We start from the raw sequence: 18,483 nt of genomic DNA on the forward strand, positions 1-18,483 counted from the left end.
AACATAAAGCAAATTTTCAGGTTTATTTCAATGGCAACTTCAAACAATGAGCTCAGAAAAGGTGTTTCACATAAAACGTTGAAGGCTTTCAGAAGAGCTGGAAAGGAAATGATAGAAATATTTAGGAAGAAATGTGACAGAAAATCCATTTCAGGTGTCAAAAAGCATAACTTCTAATTGTCTGTTTTAATAAGAAACAAAAATGTAGTTTGGAAAAAGGGAATGTGTTGTGCTTATATTTCTCATTTTGGAGTTTTATACTGTAAAAACATTCTGTTTTTATCAGAACATGTCAAACAATGGAGACGTGAAGACACTCAATACCAATAACCAGAAAAATAGACAATGAAATGACACGTTTGGATAAAAGGCAAAAGTAAAAAATGTTTGTTTAAATGTTTTTTGAAATATGAACCAGTTTCGTTATTATTCAGAATATTTAGACAGATGAAATTTAATGCACACAGGAAGTAGATGATCAATAAGCCGTATTCTGACTGTCTGATGAGAAAATAAACCTTACAATGTTTTCTTGTCTGGAATCAATGGTATTTTTTTTAGTTGTGCGTCATGTTGACGCAGACGGGTGGGCGTGGCAGCCGTGACCTCACCTGTCACTCAGGTAAACTTATCTGCGACAACAAAAAGCCACCAAACACGGAAGTGAGTCAGTGGTCCGGGCAGAGCTGAGTCCTTGAAACGTCTTCCAAACAGTTTTCAGCGTGATTCTCGATTTAAATCCGGTTCCAGTTTGAGATCAACATCAACAGAAACATCAACAGAAACATGAAGCAGAAGCATTTCAGGTGCAGTCTGTTGGCGGTCTGTTTCCTGGTGTGTGCTGGTCTGGCTCTGGACTGTGACTGGGACCAGTTCCCGGGAACGGATCAGAGTCTGGACACTGCCTCCTTGAACCCCGGAACGCTCCACATGGACGTGATCCCGGGCGTGTCGGACGCGGAGAGCTGCCGGGCGGTCTGCTGCGACAAAGCCGACTGCGACATGGCTTTGGTGGGTAAGCCGGCGGACGGAGCGCCGCAGTGCCTGCTGGCGAAGTGTTTGACCCAGAGCCGGGAAGACTGCGTCTTCCAGCCCAGGTCACAGTTCGACGTGTACCGCAAGAAGGTGAAGACGGAGACCAACGAAGAGGCGAAGGAAGGCGGGGAGAGGCGTATCGCCCCCCTGCTGGGACCCCTGGAGCCGAAGACCAACGAGACCAACAACAGTAAGAGCAGCGAAGTTCCTCATTTTTTGCTGAATGAGTCAAGTGAAAACCTCACGGACAGAAAAGGACACAAGAAAATGAAAAGTATCAAGTTCAAAGTCAGATGAAGTGAAATTAATAGATTAAAGGGAGGAAGGGATCAAACATGAGTGAAATGTCAAATTCACTTCACGAGAAGAACTCTGGTCACCAGTAACAAATAACTTCACAATTAATTCATCTGATTTTTACTTTATTAATTACAGTAGTCACGTCAATAAATGATTTGCTTTAAAACTCAAAGATCCACTTTTAGTAGTTTCAGAGACAGGAAACATGAAAAGAAACTAACTGAGGAAATATGATGACAGAGCCACTCAATCGTTTCACAATAAAAGCAGCACGTGAGTGAGGTTGATTCATTAAAAAGTTAAAGAATAAAAATATCTGCTGACAGGAGGAAGAGGTGGAGGAGAAGGGTCAGGTGATGAGTCACTGAGCAGAGATGAAGAGACGACAGTCTAAAGGAGGCTGATGGTGATGATGATGTCATGAAGAAGATGTAGGTTAGATTCCCGCATGTCCTGGAAAACTGATTTTCTTTAAAGACAAGAGATAGAAATGTTCTTTTCTCGCTCATCGAAATTAAGATTATCAAGCCAATGAAAAGCTGTGTCAGATATGTCAGAGAAATCCTAATTATGGCGTCAATGTTGATTACAAGCCAGAAACTTTTAATTGCTTGAATGCTAAATGACACTTTGACACATGACTGCTTCTTTATTGATCCCAATTTGGGAAATTATTGTGTTGCAGTAGCAATTAAACATACAGACAGAACACAGAATGTATTCAAGAAATTCAAGAACAAAAAGAGCAAACAGTATAAACAGGAACTGGATGTTTTTTCTATCTAGTCAACAGTCCAGATGATGTGAAACAGAAATTTTCAGTCGATAGTGATTCCACCAGTCGAGAACCCTAACCCTGTTTCGATGAAGGTCTATGTTCTCTGAGTTTTAGAGGATAAGATGAAACTTCATTTATCCCAGGCTGGGGAAGTTTGGTTGTTACAGATAGCAAGAAGAAAAAGGAGACATAGAAAACAACAAAATTTACAATAAAACAGGGTGCAGAATAAAATCTAATTATATATGATGTACATACAAAAAAGTGTAAGCACCCTCTTGCTGTTCCTCAATGGAAAAAAATTGAATTGGACATGAGCAAGATATACTGTGTTTTTGTACTATTGCATGGTAGAAAAATGTATACCACAGTATAAAAATCTGTAATATTCCACAAAGATATTTGCACAGATGTAATGGATACGCACAAAAAGCAGGTTTGTGATATTTTAATGTGAAAGCGACATCAGCGCAGTGCTACATTCATTTCATTGATGCTGTTCATTATGGAAACATGTGACAGGAAGTAAAAGGTTTATTTTTATCATTATCATTATGATGCGTTAGTGATGCAGAGAGGCCTCAGCACACTGTGTTAGCGTCTGTTACTTCCTGGTTGGTGTGAAGAGAAACAGGTGAGAAATGCAGCTGAACCCGTCCTGCTGTTTCTCGCCTGTTCAGGTGAATCACCTGGAATGTGATTTCCTGGACTTCTTCAGTCCTTTTCAGTCCTTTGAAACTCTTTGAGTACTTGTATTTCTACCTACATCGCAGTGTAACTGTGATTGATTGATTGATTGATTGATTGATTGATTGATTGATTGATTGATTTTGTGGCACAAAAAAACCCCCCAAAATCCAAAGGATAACGTCGTTAAAGTAAAAAATGTATTTCAAACGGGGTCAGAAGATGTTGAGAGACAAAGAAGACACAAAGAAGCAGAAGACAAACTGAAAATCAAGAACACGTCACCACAGTTTAAGAAACCAGAGAATTCTTCCATCAAAAGACAAGGACAGCCAAAGTAACAGCGTCCCCGCAAACGTCCTGAATGCTCTGTGAGCCTCGTCCATAAAAACGAGCCGCCCTGTCGTCTATGAGCTCCTGAAAGCCTGTTATCCATGAGCCGCTCTCTTACACTTACTAATCCTTTTCTAAGATGGCGGTCAGCATACATCAAGAGCCTGCAGTTCACAGCCACTGGTGTATCATTGATGAGCACGTGAAGTAAACAAGGCCCAGCAGCACGCCACATGTAATATTCTGAGGCTGTGATAAAAGCCATCAGCCTCGCAGGCTCGAGTGCTTCCTGTAAGAGGTGAGCCGTTTTATAGCCGTGTGCCTAAAGCCATGCACTGCAGCTTTTATTGATACTGGGATTGATGCAGTCAAAGGCTTTTTCAAACCTTCACTGTTTCATGAAGTCAAACAAATAAATAAGCAGGTTTCAGGAAAGTATGCAGCTCTGAGGCCAGACTGAAACTCATACAGCAAAAAATGGAATCTAAGTATTCCTCAACCTGCCATTTCTATGTCATTTGGATATGAAAGTGCATGATCACTGACGGCACGATCAAGGATGACTGATTGTGCCGTCTTTTCACATTCTGAGGCCAACATCAAGTCCAGCGCTGACTGATTACTTACAGACACTCCTGTAGATTCACTAATTATTCGTTCGTTTTCACACGTCACAGAAATTAGAAAAATACCTTATTAATCAGCTCTAAGTAGGAGGCAATAATAAGTTGGTATGAAAGTCGTCCTGAGGACGGCCTTGTGGCTGCGTTTGAACTTATTTCCTCCTCTGACATCACTTGCCACCTTTAAGCCAACCTGTCCAGGTACTGCAGGTAGGTAGCCTTTAGCCCAGTTATCTGCAGTGTGAGTGCAGCCTGTGTTGGTGGTTTTGTTTCAGGTCAGACTGGTCTGTCTGGTTTCTGTTCAGCTTTGAAAGAAGAACTTTACACCTGAAAGGAAAACAGACGTTGAATACGAAGTGTTTGACCCTGAACAGAACATGAACTGTCTCACAAATGCTCAGTTAGCACAGGCAGTCTAAACTTATTTCTCTGTTGTATGATATGGTATTGTGACTTTATTTCTGAAAAATGTCTCCATGCAGAAACATTCTCCAGTAAAAACAAAGTCATTCAGAAATGTCTGAAACCAAATAACCCATTTGATGGACTGTCTGAAAAATGCACCGGAACAAAGAAGAAAAGAGTTTCTGTTTTTGAGATGCATGTTTTTCACAGGACAGTAAAGATACTGTCAAAGTGGAAGAAACCCATTTTAATCCTAAAAACACTTGACACAGGAAAAACAGATATGTGTCTGCGTGAATCTGAAATCCGTCAATCGTCTCTATCCAACCAATCACAGGTGACACCCACACAATGGTGCTACGCTCCGTTTTATTTGTCCCCTGTCGTTGAATGAAGACTGACATGAGCGAGGATCTGATGTTATGTCGTCTGCGTAACATCTTTTAAGAAAACAGTGTTCGACTCACAGCCTCATCAGTGTCACTGCGACATAAAAGCAGCTTTAAGCTGGTCGTAGATCAGCAGAGAGCAGGTGTGGCCACAAAGGGAGGAAGCTCACAGCACTCTGCTTTGACCATGCTAACGTCTGCTCTTAGCTGGAGGTGGACAGTAGTGGAAGCTAAATCAATAACTCATCAGTATCGATCAGTCTGTGTTCATGTGTCTTCTGTTCCTCCAGTTCGTTGTCGTCTGCCGATGAAGGTTGGTTCATGTCGAGCGGCGTTCCCAAAGTTTTACTACAATGTGACCAGTCAGAGCTGCCGGAGCTTCATCTACGGTGGCTGTGAGGCCAACCAAAACAACTTTGACTCCCTGGACGAGTGTCAGACCACCTGTAGCGGAGTCACAGGTATGCGCTGATGTCACATCGATAAAAGACGTTTGAAAGGCTTCATTTTAGCATCCTCACATAGCTAGCTTGGCTGTCATGCTGATCTGGCTGTATGTATGTGTGTTGACATATTTTCCATCTACATAGACAAGAGTTTTCAAAATCTGGCACTGTGGACAGAATCAAGACAACTGAGAGACAACATTTATTCAAAGTGTCTCCATTAGCAGTCCATTAGCTGAATCAGCTGAATCAGCCTCTGTTCTCAGTGTAAACACAGATGTACAGACAGTTAGCACTTTGAACCTGGTCCTCAGACAGCTTCTGCACAGTCTTGTGTCTGTGACATCTAAGTGAATTTACTCTGAAAGGTCATCAGTGATCATGACCTCCTCAAGAAGTGGACTTCAAACTGAATGATGTCAACATGTGTTTCATGTGCTTGTGTACACAGATGATTGGGTTATGACTCTGAGACGGAGTCTGCTTTTTCAATCAAATGCTGTAGCTGCAGTCAGGCCTGCGTGTCTTTTTATTCAACGATGACATATTTATTTTTAACAGGACATTTATTAGGTAGAAGTGTAGGTAATTTATTATTATATTCACAGTGATCATGTCTTAATTGCTGGATTGAAAACTGATTTAATTTATATTGTTTGCATGTTGGCTCAACTTCAAAAGTGGGACTCTGGTGGGACTCGAACCCACACCCTTTGAATCACTCCTCAGCAAAGACTAGAACTTTAATGCGCTGTGCGTGTGAGTGATTTGATCCGTATGTGCACTGTATATATATCATACTAGTACCAGTCCAAAGTGTGGACACACTGTATCCACACAAAAGGAAGTTTTTCCTCGCCACTGTCGCCAAGTGCTGCTCATGGGGGAATTGTTGGTTTCTCTGTAGATAAAGAGTTTGGTCTGTAGCAGCTCTGTATGGAAAGTGTCCTGAGACAACTTCTGTTGTGATTTGGCGCTATACAAATAAAATTGAAAATTGAAATTGAAAATTGTATCTGCATTGTAGATTCAGACATTAACAATTTGAAAGATCAAAAAATTGTAAACCGAGCAGAATTTTTCCCGTTAGCTTTGATGGCAGCTTCGCTCTCTCAGCTACTTCATGACGTCGTGACCTGGATGATTCTCCATCAATCTTGAAGGAGTTCTCATATAAGCTGAACACTGATTCGCTGCTTTTCCTTCACTCTGAGCTCCAGCTCATCTCAAACTTCTCAGGTGGGATCAGGTCAGGTCAGGTGATTATGGAGACCAGGCCCTGTGATGCAGCTCTCCATCACTTCCTGGTCCAAAAGTCCTCACAGAGCCTGGATGTGCGTTCTAGGTTGTTGTCCTGATGGAGGACAAACCAGCTGGGCTTACCTGTGGCTGCAGGATGCTATGGTAGCCAAGCTGGTTCCCCCCACACCCTCACACCTCCACCTTCTGCTGCTTCACGGTGGAACCACACCTGCAGATACCATCAGTTTACCTTCTCCGCATCTCACAAAGACACAGCGACTGAAACCAAACAGCTCACATCTGGACTCATCAGACCAGAGTCCAGGTCTCTTCTTCTTGCTGGTCTCCCTTGGTCTCGGTTTCGCTGCAGCGGTTGGACCATGAAGGCCTCATGAAGACCTCCTCCATCAGTGGATGTTGAGATCAGTCCTCATGAGAGCCAGTTTCATCAGCGCTTTGATGTTTTTTGTGACTGATCTTGGAGATACATTCAAAGTTCCTGAACCTCTCTGGACGGACTGACTTTCATGACTTAATGATGGACGTTGTTTCTCTCATTTGAACGTTTCTTGTCATAATTTGGATTCCTGCAGTAGATGAATCAAGCTCTTTACTGTAAACCAATACTCCCTCTGCACAACAACTGATGCTCTCAAACTCATTAAGCAGGACAGAAGTTCCACTTCTGACACGTCTCACCTGTTACCTGAGGATCAGGTCATAAAGCAGCGCAGAGAATGAAGTCATCAAAGCTAGAGGAGGCTTCTTCATAATTCCACGTGTTCTTTCACAGTTTTGATAGTGCGTGCGTGCGAGCGAGCGAGCAAGCGTGCGTGCGTGCGAGCGAGCGTGCGTGCGTGCGTGCAAGCAAGCGAGCAAGCGTGCGTGCGTGCTAGCGAGCGTGCGTGCGTGCGTGCGTGCGAGCAAGCGTGCGTGCGAGCGAGCAAGCGTGCGAGCAAGCGTGCGTGCGTGCGAGCGAGCGTGCGTGCGTGCGTGCGAGCGAGCGTGCGTGCGTGCGTGCGAGCGAGCGAGCGAGCGTGCGTGCGTGCGTGCGTGCGAGCGAACAGGAAAAAGTCACTGATTCTTTTCAGCTAGTCTTACGTCTCTGTGACTGTTTTTGTCTCTTGTTTCCTATTCATTATCTCATCTTATACCACATATAATCATGATTGATTAATGTCATTATTTCCTGAGTTAAACCATCATTTATCAAGCTCAGCAACATTTCAGAATGTTCTGTAATAGTTCATATTTATGATGGATAGTCTGCAGTACAAACTGGAGCTGTGGAGTTAGAAATATTTCTGAGCATCAGTGCGGAGAGAGTTTCAGCCCTGTGGAAAACTTCCTGTGTGGTTTCCGTCACAAAGACTGTGCACCACAGAGAGCCCAACCAATCCCACAATGCACTGCTCTGCATTTAACAGATCACTTGCATCTTCATCTGCCAGTGATGATACAACATTAAGGCAAGCAGTAATCTGAATGCTGCTCGTTGCACTGAGTGTGCTTTACAGTCAGAAGTGACTCGTCTTGGACTGTTGGTTCTGGTCTAACTGGTCTAACTGGTCTGCCAGTGGTATCTGTATCACTTTCATCCCTGTGTGTCCAGTGCCGAGACACAAATGACCAGTGTAACCAGTAACCATCCAACAGGGCGAGAAGCTCAGATGTTGATGATCAGCTTCCTGTCAGGTTCAGGAAGTTGAGCAGGTGGACAGAAATCAAAGGATTTCTGGTTGAATCTCCTCCTCCTCCTCCTCCTCCTCCTCCTTTTTTCTTCCTCTTACAGACACCAGATGAGATCAGATGGAGATCATTAAGGAGCAGCAGTGCACTCAGTGTGTTTGTAATGGTCGGTGTCTCCTCTCTGAAGAAGGAGCTGAACTCACATCGGTTCATTATTGATCCCAGATGAACATGTGAATGTCATCGCTGTCGTGGTTATGAATGGCTGCAGCTGTTTTCATTCAAAGAGTCATTTAATCAACGTTTCACATGTAATTCACAAATGAATTAGACTCAGTGGGGAATTCAAAATGATCCATAAATATAATAGATCCACATCCCTAATAACTCACCAGTGAAACCAGTGCAAGAGCCATGTAACTGAAGTGTGTGTGTGTGTGTGTGTGTGTGTGTGTGTGTGTGTGTGTGTGTGTGTGTGTGTGCGTGCGTGTGTGTGCGTTCAGGTTCAGTTCTTCCTGATGAGTCGACTCCTGCTCCTCAACCTTCTGTCAAAGCTGCTCGAATGGTTCCTGCCTTCAGAACAAGTAAACACATTTTCTGCCATTCATAGTTATTGATACATAAACACACACAGTGTCAGTAGGGTGTTATCTGTGTGTGTGTGTGTGTGTGTGTGTGTGTGTGTGTGTGTGTGTGTGTGTGTGTGTGTTATTTGTTGTAATAGTGGTTAAACAGATTAACCTCATCTTATAATTTTCTGTCTGTCCATCCAGATGTGGCTCAAGATGCTGAAGGTCCAGTTGAGTCTGAACCTGCTGCTACAGAGTCTGTACACCCTCAGGAGACAGGTAACACCTACACCTGGACACACCTACACTTGCCCAGCCCACTGTAAATGAAACCACTCCCACTACAATTGACATCTCATGTCTTTAGCTGCTTTCATGTCAGTACCAGCTAGCTAACTGTTGTTTCATCTGTGGTCTGACAAACAGTAAATTCATCAAATTCAGCCTCATGGAGCTTTTTTCAAGCTACCATAGCTTCCACATTTCAGCGTGTTGTAAAAACAACACATGCCACTTGGACACACCCACACCTGGGCACACCTGCACAGAGCTGAGACAGTTAGTGATTATTCGATTAGAAAATGCATCGTCTGAAGCTGCGGTCTTCCTCTGGTTTCTGCAGTGTGCCAAATTCAGTTTTTCTGTTAAATGTCAGGACATGAATATTGTTGCTTTTTGGACGAATCAAGACATTTGAAGATGTGTGTGTGTGTGTGTGTGTGTGTGTGTGTGTGCGCCTTGTGTGTGTGTGTGTGTGTGTGTGTGTGTGTGTGTGTGCGCCTTGTGTGTGTGTGTGTGTGTGTGTGCGCCTTGTGTGTGCCTTGTGTGTGCCTTGTGTGTGTGTGTGTGTGTGTGTGTGTGTGTGTGCCTTGTGTGTGTGTGTGTGTGCCGTGTGTGTGTGTGTGTGTGTGCCTTGTGTGTGTGTGTGTGTGTGTGTGTGTGTGTGCCTTGTGTGTGCCTTGTGTGTGTGTGTGTGTGTGTGTGTGTGTGGCTTGTGTGTGTTTGTTACCTTTGTATGTGTATTACCTGTGTGTGTGTCTGTGTGGATTGTGTCTGACTTCTTCTTCTTGCCTGCAGAAATGTCAGCCGAAGACTTTGCTGGTAAGTTTTAACTGTTTTCTCTCTGCGAAATGAAGCAGCTTTTTAGTTTATTTCACTCTTTAATTCTTATTTATTTCTTCTATTTTCACTGTTGTGTCCATCTTTCACTTGCCATCACTTTATTACAGCAGCAGCTGTTGAGGTTTAAATTGTGTCCTAGAGAAGATTATCAACGTATGATTAATCAATAAAGGCAGATTAACCTTTATTGATTTCAAAGAAAAAGTTGGCACAAAAAGTAGGTTTTAATATTATTTCAGGGTTACATGAGCTAATGGCCTGCCTGATGCAGACATGGTGCAGGAGATAAGAAACAATAAATCAAAATAAGTAGCACTTATAGAAGTCCAGTCCACCACAAAATGAAAAGAAACCACATCACAGCAGGCTTCAGGTAAAATCCGCCCAGATACTCCATCCATTTTTGGATTGGTCCAAGTGTCCCATCGTCTGAACTATCTTAATATCTACTGAACATTTAGCGGGTCTCCTGGTTTACTGACACCTCGAAATGATTCAGAAGGATGTTCTGAAACCACTACAATAAGAGAAGAAGCACCACTCTATATGTCGTTCCTCTCACTCGCCTAAAACAGGAGTAATGAGATGACTGAACCAAACAAGCATCTCAGAAGAAGCCTGTGAATATTCTCATTCATCAGGTCATTGAAAGCTTCAGAGCATTCAATCGTTCACAACTGGACTTTGTCAGTTTGTCTTGGAAGACGTTTCGTCTCATCCGAGCAGGCTTCATCAGTTCATGCGCACCAGACGAGATAGGACAGCTCTCGTCCAATGAAATGGTGTTAGGTTCAAGTATTTATTCTCTGAGTGAGGCCAACCCCCAAAACCAAGGATGGTATCACTCTATTGTGAGGCAGACGACCCCCCGTTAAGACGGGTAGGGTGCGACCTTTGGGTGTCAGCGACAGTCGTCTGCCTCGTTAGTGTCCCTTTCTTGTCATTGGGGGGCTCTTTGAGCCATGTGTGGACGGCTTTGTTTATTTTCAGAGGCTGAGTTTTGAATCTCTTTGGCAGAGATGAAAGGACGGCATTGTATGTGGGAGACAGGTGGTGTCTCAGACCCCCCCTCTGTTCAGAGACGGTGATGGCTTCTCCCACTCCTCTTTCAAACCATCTGTCTTTGTCCAGAATATGCACATTTTTATCCTCAGAGGAGTGTGCTTCCTCCTCGAGCTGCAGGTAGGAGGAAACTCAGTCCTTTGAGGGTAAAAATGTGCATTTAGTCCACTGATCAGCTTCAGCTCAGATCAAACCTTTTTTTCATCACCTTCAACAAAAAGTTGCACTGAATTAATAAATAAACTTTCAATGTAAAAAAAATAAAGACTGTATTTTGGAGTTTTGTCCACAACACGTAGTTTAACAAACATTTGTTTCTAGTCACAGACAGAAGCAACTGAACAGAGACCATCACAACACCAGTTTAACTCGTGATTCAGAAGCGTGTTTTCTCTTCTTAAACTGGTTTCTGTCAGCTGACCACACCTTTAAGAGCAGCAATGATGTTCAGGAATGCAGCGACACCGGCTCATCTCCTTTTTATTTCATGACGTATCATCTCATTCACAAGACTTTACAAAACGTACTGAATTCTGAATACATAACATTTTCGTCTCCCAATATAAAATGTCTGTCTCTTTAGCTGCTTGATTTTTCTGTGTGTGTGTCTGTTGTTTGCTAACGACTATAGAAATAAAACAGAATTTAAGAAAAGAGCTTCCGTGACAAGATAAAGAAATGAATGAAGATACTGTCACTAACTCTGACATGAATAACACTACTGTTTCTGCGGTGTTGTCCAATCAGAGCGCTGTGGGGCGGAGCCTCTGGTGGGTCCCTGCAGAGCAGCGTTTCGGCGCTGGTACTACAACACAGAGACAAGTAGCTGCCAATTATTTATCTATGGAGGCTGCAAAGGAAACGACAACAACTATGAGAGCAAGGAGAGCTGCATGGCTGCATGTACAGGTGAGTACTGCACCTGTCTGTAGATGTACATGGAGTATATACTCATGCAGGTCAACACACCAGTCTGTACTGACACAGGTGTATGCACAGATCAGTGACACACCTGATGAGTGACACACCTGACTCTGCTGGTGCAGGCAAGTACTGCGCCTGTCTCTAACTGCACAGGTGACAGACAGAAATACAATGACAGCTCTAATAATAGTCATTTAAGTAACAATATATGATATAGATATATGTATGTATGTATGTACATATTGGGAACAGATAGTATGTGTATGTAATTCAGCTCTATGGCTGTTAAAACAATGGAAGTATGACTGACAGCAGTAGCAGTTGCAGTGGATGTCAGGCAGGGCCAAGGCAGGAGACGCAGCTGAAGTCCACAATCCAGATTCAGCCACTGTCCATGGGAACCTGCAAGACGACAAAGCACAGAGACTCCGGGGAAGGAGCTAAGTTAGTAACACGCCGTGGTAGGACATGAGAGCGAGCGGATGGAGAGGGACAGAAGGACAGAGGAGCTCGGTGTATCTTTGGATGTCCCCCGACAGTCTAATCCTATAGCAGCATAACTAGGGGCTGGTCCAGGACCAGCCTGAGCCAGCCCTAACTATAAGCTTTATCAAAGAGGACAGTTTTAAGACGACTCTTAAATGTAGAGACAGTGTCTGCCTCCCGGACAAAGACTGAAGATGGTTCCACAGGAGAGGAGCTTGATAGCTAAATGCTCTGACTCCCATACAGGTAAGTGACATGCTTCTCTGCACCTGTGTAGGTGAGTCTGTAGCTGCCCAGGTCAGTTGCACACCTGTTGGTACCCACACAGATCGGTAAACACACCTGACTGTGTCTCAGGTGAGTAAATGCTGCGTGTCAGTGTTGAAGTTCTCTTGTCTCTTCCTGCAGTCACTGTGCTTCCCTCCTCCAAGAAAGCTGTCGATGGTGAAGCATTCACAGAATACAAAGGTACACAAATATAAAGAAAAGCACTAAACATCCAGTCTGGAGACAAATAAAACCAGGAAGCTCTCTTAACTGAATGTTGTGTTTCTAGACCAGTGTATGGTGAGCCCTGACCCCGGCCCCTGCCGCGCTGCCTTCCCCATGTTCTACTTCAACCCCAACGCTGGCACCTGTCAGTCATTCATTTATGGTGGTTGTCACGGCAACCAGAACCGTTACAGCAGCATGGAGGATTGCCTGAGGCGCTGCACCACAGATGGTAAAGACATCATCATTACACTGGACATGTCTCCCAGTGACTACCACACTGCAGATATACTGGGCATACTTCATACTGGAAACCAGGTTTATATGTATTTATATTCAGTTGAATACAGTACAGAGACCAATTATTTAATGTTCAGTTTGATAAACCTGGTTTTCTTTGTGAATATACTTTCATCCTGAATTTGATGCCTTCCAAAAAAGTGTTTCAGGGACCTTTTGACCACAGTGTTACATCAGCTTTTCTGAAACGAGCCTCAGTGTTTGGGAGCTGAGGGCACTAACTGTTATAGTTTTGAAAGTGAAATTATTTGCCATCCTTGCTTGATATACAACTTTTTTGATGCTTTGCAAATCAATGCATTCTGTTTTTGTTTGCTTTTTGCACAGTGTTCCAACTTTTTCTATATTCTACCATTTTCTCTTTCCAGCTCACTTTGACGGTCACGGCAAAGCTCGTAACCGTTGGACTGCAGGTCAGTTTGTGCTGCTCAGACAACCTCCAGTGTGATGTCAATACCAGGTCTTTTAGTTTTTAGAGGTTGCCTGTGCACACTGCATTTAAAGATTAAAGCATCATTAACATACTTCAGAATGACTTGTGAATAACTTAATCACATGCTGGTTGAAACAGTTTTAATGGAAGACATTTTTAGAATTACATTCACACAACACAGAGCAGCCAGCAGTGCAACATGAACAACATGACAGAGCTTTATTGGACTTTTGGCATGAGTTTGTAATCAAATCTGAGGACAGTCCATCAGCTTTGAAAACACTCGTCACTGCTTTGCATTAAATGAAGTACCTGCTTCCACTGAACGCCTCTAACACTCACTTTTCTGTGATAACACCTGTGTGTAAAAATACCTGTGCATTATCTTGTAGTGTGCAACTGCGATGAATCTTAATCTTTTCTCTCTTCCAGCCGTCTTCCTCTTCATCACTCTGGCAGCCATTTCTGCTCTGCTGTTGGCGACGCTCATCATCATCACAATGAGACGTCGTGGTCTGTCCCGTCGTCCTTCCTCCATTAGGTAACGTTTACCCGTCACTGTGTAACTCCGTCAGTAACCTCAAATGAAGCTTCATCGCCTGCAGTCTGTAGTCGCATCATCACCCCCCTGAGGCTGTAACCCTCACTGCACACAGTTGGCGAGATCTTTAGCAAGGTGAAACTGTAAAGTTTTTCCTGAAGGTGGCGCCACAGGAAAGCTCACATTTTTATCTGGATCAACCCCACCCACCCAAATCAGAAATATGGAAGTCCGGTGACGAAGCAGTCTGCTTGTCTCATGATCTGCATCAGTCCCACACATCGTTGTTTTGTGCTTGGTTGGGTATTGATAAGTAGAAGTTGATCACAGTGATTGATATATTGTTTTCAGTATTCTTTTGTCACTCTGAACAGATACAGAAAAATGTGTTCATTTATTAAACCAGTACAACCAGTTAACGCTGAATTTGATGCATTAAGTTTACAAATTTAACAAAAAGGAGAAATATCATTGAATCGACTTTTATGTTTGAATTATTGTTCAATATTCAAATTGCGGAACTGTTTGTGTTTGTGGCTGAAGAGTCACCAACAGACTTTTGCTTAAAATGAGTGATTGATGGATGGATGGATGAAAGTTGCACAGATGAATGATGGATGGATGAATGGATGAATGAATGATGGATGGATGAATGGATGAATGAATGATGGATGGATGAATGGATGAATGAATGATGGATGGATGAATGGATGTAATGATATCTGTTTCTTTCTACAGTGACAAGCAGGAGCTGCTTCCAGACCCAGATGAGCAGTCCTCTGTCGAGTCTCTGAACCTCCCAGAGAGCCCCAAACTGGCCAAGGCCTGAGGAGAGGCCCTGCATTCACCTGGGACCACTGAGGGGCTCGTTTCAAGAGATACTCCACCTCAGAACTGATTTCAATAGATATTCCTCCTGTGACTTCTTTTAGTTGTCAACTCGGTGACAGAAATGTGGAAGCAAAACTCACAGAAACCCATTTTAGAGCCAGACAAGCCAACAGATTAAGAAACACACTCAATAATTTCACATGAGGATGTGACTGTGTTGTGTTTGACCTCAGGAATAATGTGGATTTCAGTTTTGTGGTGGATTTTTGCTTTAACTTTGTGAGCTGTGTTAGAAGAGCTAATAATCAGATATCATCTCATCAGTGTGGGTCAAAGGGAAACTGTCGCACATAAGACTTAATGTTATAACTTCTTAAATTAACTGGTCGACTTTTCTTTTCTTTTGAGCAGGTTGATTTTGTCTCAGGAACAAACTTGATCCATCTGTCATTCAGCCTTTAGTGATCATTTTCTGCTGTAATTCATGTTGAGTGAATTAATGAAATCTTGTCATTCTCTCTGAGGGTTAGATGTTCAGATGCATTCCACTCTCATCTCTGTACACCAGATATGAAGCTACAGCCAGCAGCTTGTTATCTTAGTTTAGCATTTAGACTGGAAACAGGGGGAGACAGTTAGCTTGACTCTGTCCAAACATAACAGAATCCACCTACCAGCACCTGTTAAGCTCATTGATTAACATGTTACATCTAATTTCAGCGTTGTACAGAGCTAGGTTAACTGTTCCCCCTGTTTCTGATCTTTGTGTGAAGCTAAGCTAACCAGCTACTGGCTGTAGCATCATAATAAGTGTACATACTTAAGAGTGGAATCAACCTCAATGTGCCTCTCAGGGAGGAAAAGGAAACGATTCTCCAACATGTCAAACTATTCCTTTAAAAATTGCCACGAAAGTCGTCAGATCAGTGAAAGTTTAGTAAAGATCATTTTACAGGCGTCGGTCTGATCTTAAACATGTTGTAATGTTGTGTGTTTTTTTTTTTTTTTGATTTCTCTTTTGCAGTTTCAGGTTTTCTAAATTGGTTTTATCTTCGTGAAATTTAAATGCAGTTTGTTTGCTTCTCAGCCTGCTTAGACTGATTAATGATAAGTTAGCAAATCATTTGAAGTCATTCATTCTCTACAATTTTTACTTTCTATATTGTGAGAATTCTGTTTTCTTTTAATCTTTGTTAACTGAGTATTTCTGTTTTTTGTAATTTGACAAAATCAACAATGTGAAGGCCTCACTTTGATCTCTGGTGACTTAAGATGGAGGTTCGACATCAGTTTTTATGTTTTATGGATTAAGTGATTAAATGTGTAATCAAAAGCTATTTTGAAGAAGCTGAATGCTATAAAGCGCAAATTTGCAGTGGTCAGCCCGTTCTCATTGCACGGGCATCTTGTACAGAAGCTAAAGGGTAACCCTGACCCAAACCCTGAGCAAAGTGATGCAGTATGAAGGGCAAGAAAGTGTGAAAGTAGAGGAAGGTGGCGTGGATGGATGGGTCAAACAAACGCACCACTTCCACCCAGGAGACTGGGCGTGGTGTCTCCACAAAAAACAGTTATGAAAACAAAGTGAACCATCTTTTCCAACACTAACGAAGCCGTTTTGGTGCCTAAGCTCAACCAAATGGCAACTGTTTCTCATCATTAAGCATGTGTCAGAAAGGCCTCCTGGCAGGAAGGTTTGGCTTTGCTGGAATGAGACCGTGATATTGCTGTGAAAGATTTAACCGTGGAGTTATTTGAAAGCAGGTGCGTCTCATGCAGAATTAAAGGGTACCTTGAACATGTATATGAGACATGTGACAAAGCGTTGGTGCTCTGGGAATGAGAACAGGTTGTAACTTTAAAAGCGAGAAGGTTTCATGATCAGCCTCCAGTGGTTCAGCCAATGGGACGAGACATCCCACCTGTTTTCAGTCTCTTGAAACAGAATGAGACCAACCAGCAAAACGTCATGTGACCCTTGGAAACTGACCAGAGAAACTCGCAGGAAGACTTTAACACAGATAAAGGTTAAGACTAGAATAGCTTGTTAAAATGGAGACGAAGCAAATTTATAAATAAATCATAAAAGAACTTTACAGCCTACATGTCCCATAATCCAACAGGATGACGTCTGTCGAGCCTCACTGAGTGTTGACTCGTCACTGGTCTGCAGGCTGAGAGCCGCTGAGTCACATAATTTAACGTCACTACCTGCAATAAGCTTTCTTATATTTGATTATTTGACTGATGATTAAATGGGAGGATCCTCATAGTGTCACTTTGTTATGAATGCACTTGAGTTTATTTGACTCTTTTTGAGTTCTTCACCATCACATTTGGGGGGAATTTAAGCTCATATGTGCACGTATTAGCTTTCTATCAAACATAAACACACCACTTTATAAATTACCATTAAAATTCAATTCAATTCAATTTTCAATTCAATTTTATTTGTATAGCGCCAAATCACAACAGAAGTTGTCTCAGGACACTTTCCATATAGAGCTGGTACAGACCAAGCTCTTTTATCTACAAAGAAACCAACAATTCAATCCAGAAATCTTTTGTCATGATCCTTCAGTGGATTTCAAGTGTTGGATGTGTGATTAATGTGATTTTAACATAAATCATTTGTTTCTGAATGGAAATTATATTTCCACACTGACACTTCTCCTTGAAAAAACAAACAAACAAACAAACAAAAATTGAAATTAATTAAATATTATTTGTAATGAACATAGCTCATAAGCATTAGTTTTCTCATAATTTTATGACGCAAAGTTCTGATTACAAATGTCTTTATTGTGAGAAAAGTTCGGAATTTTCTTTGAAGAAATGTGAGACATTCGTAAAGATAAAACTTTTGATATGAACTGAAGGGAAATGTGAAGATAATTATTGAAAAGTTTATCTGCAGATTCAGTTTTCTCAATAAAACTTTGATTAGCACTTAGCATTTACTTGTAGAAATGTTCATATTTAAAATGTTTGTGACAGATGAAGCTGAACTTCGAAACTGTCATTGATCGTTCAGGAGGTGTATCGGGAGCTTTGCAGTACTTCCTGTGGAACAACAACCTGCAAAGAGAGAAGATCAGACCCAAACCTGGACGTGACCCCAGACCAGTTCATAATCACGTCCATGTTAATGAATAATATGTATCGAGAAAGCTTCAATAATGATTCACACACATTCAGACTTCATTAAAACTTCAATACAGAACAAGTTTTTTATTGAACAGAACTGACAGAACAGCTCAGCTCATTGTCTCACTGTTGTTCCACAAATATATGAAAAACTATATATGTTAATATGTAACATATATAAGTTTACATAGGTGTATTTCAGTGTATTTTGTCCATTATCCACATATATATCCAACAAATTTGTATTTGACGTGATTGAAATCTGATTATTGTTATAATGAAATAATGAAAATCACTGTGAATTACAACCATGCAACCCACGGAGACACTGAAGCATCACGTGCTTTTTTCATTTCGACTGGTACATTATTTGAAAATGAGGCTGTTTCATACACACATGTAATTAAAGTATTTGACAAATAACATTTAATGAATATATCTTTTTTGTCTTTCTTTTCTTTTCTTTTCTTTTCTTTTCTTTTCTTTTCTTTTCTTTTCTTTTCTTTTCTTTTCTTTTCTTCTTCTTCTTCTGCTTCTTCATCTTCTTCTTCTTCTTCTTCTTTTTCTAACCTCAGAGAGAATGTTCTGGATCTAAAGTCACCAACCAACTGGATGGACAAATATCTAACAACATTTTATCTATACCTCA

General features: G+C 41.9%; 1 protein-coding gene across 1 annotated transcript; it reads left to right on the forward strand.

The window, feature by feature from the left end:
- Nucleotides 1-691: 691 nt before the first annotated feature.
- On the forward strand, nucleotides 692-16,086 carry spint2 (serine peptidase inhibitor, Kunitz type, 2). The gene is made up of 11 exons (XM_070971307.1): nucleotides 692-1,225; nucleotides 4,841-5,011; nucleotides 8,431-8,511; nucleotides 8,701-8,775; nucleotides 9,574-9,597; nucleotides 11,428-11,589; nucleotides 12,499-12,558; nucleotides 12,647-12,814; nucleotides 13,251-13,295; nucleotides 13,748-13,856; nucleotides 14,595-16,086. Exons 1-11 carry the CDS (start codon nucleotides 787-789, stop codon nucleotides 14,683-14,685), a joined length of 1,425 nt encoding a protein of 474 aa, XP_070827408.1. The 5' UTR covers nucleotides 692-786; the 3' UTR covers nucleotides 14,686-16,086.
- Nucleotides 16,087-18,483: the final 2,397 nt, after the last annotated feature.

Source organism: Chaetodon trifascialis, chromosome 9 (genome assembly GCF_039877785.1).
Source record: "Chaetodon trifascialis isolate fChaTrf1 chromosome 9, fChaTrf1.hap1, whole genome shotgun sequence".
NCBI classification, from domain to species: Eukaryota; Metazoa; Chordata; class Actinopteri; order Chaetodontiformes; family Chaetodontidae; genus Chaetodon; species Chaetodon trifascialis.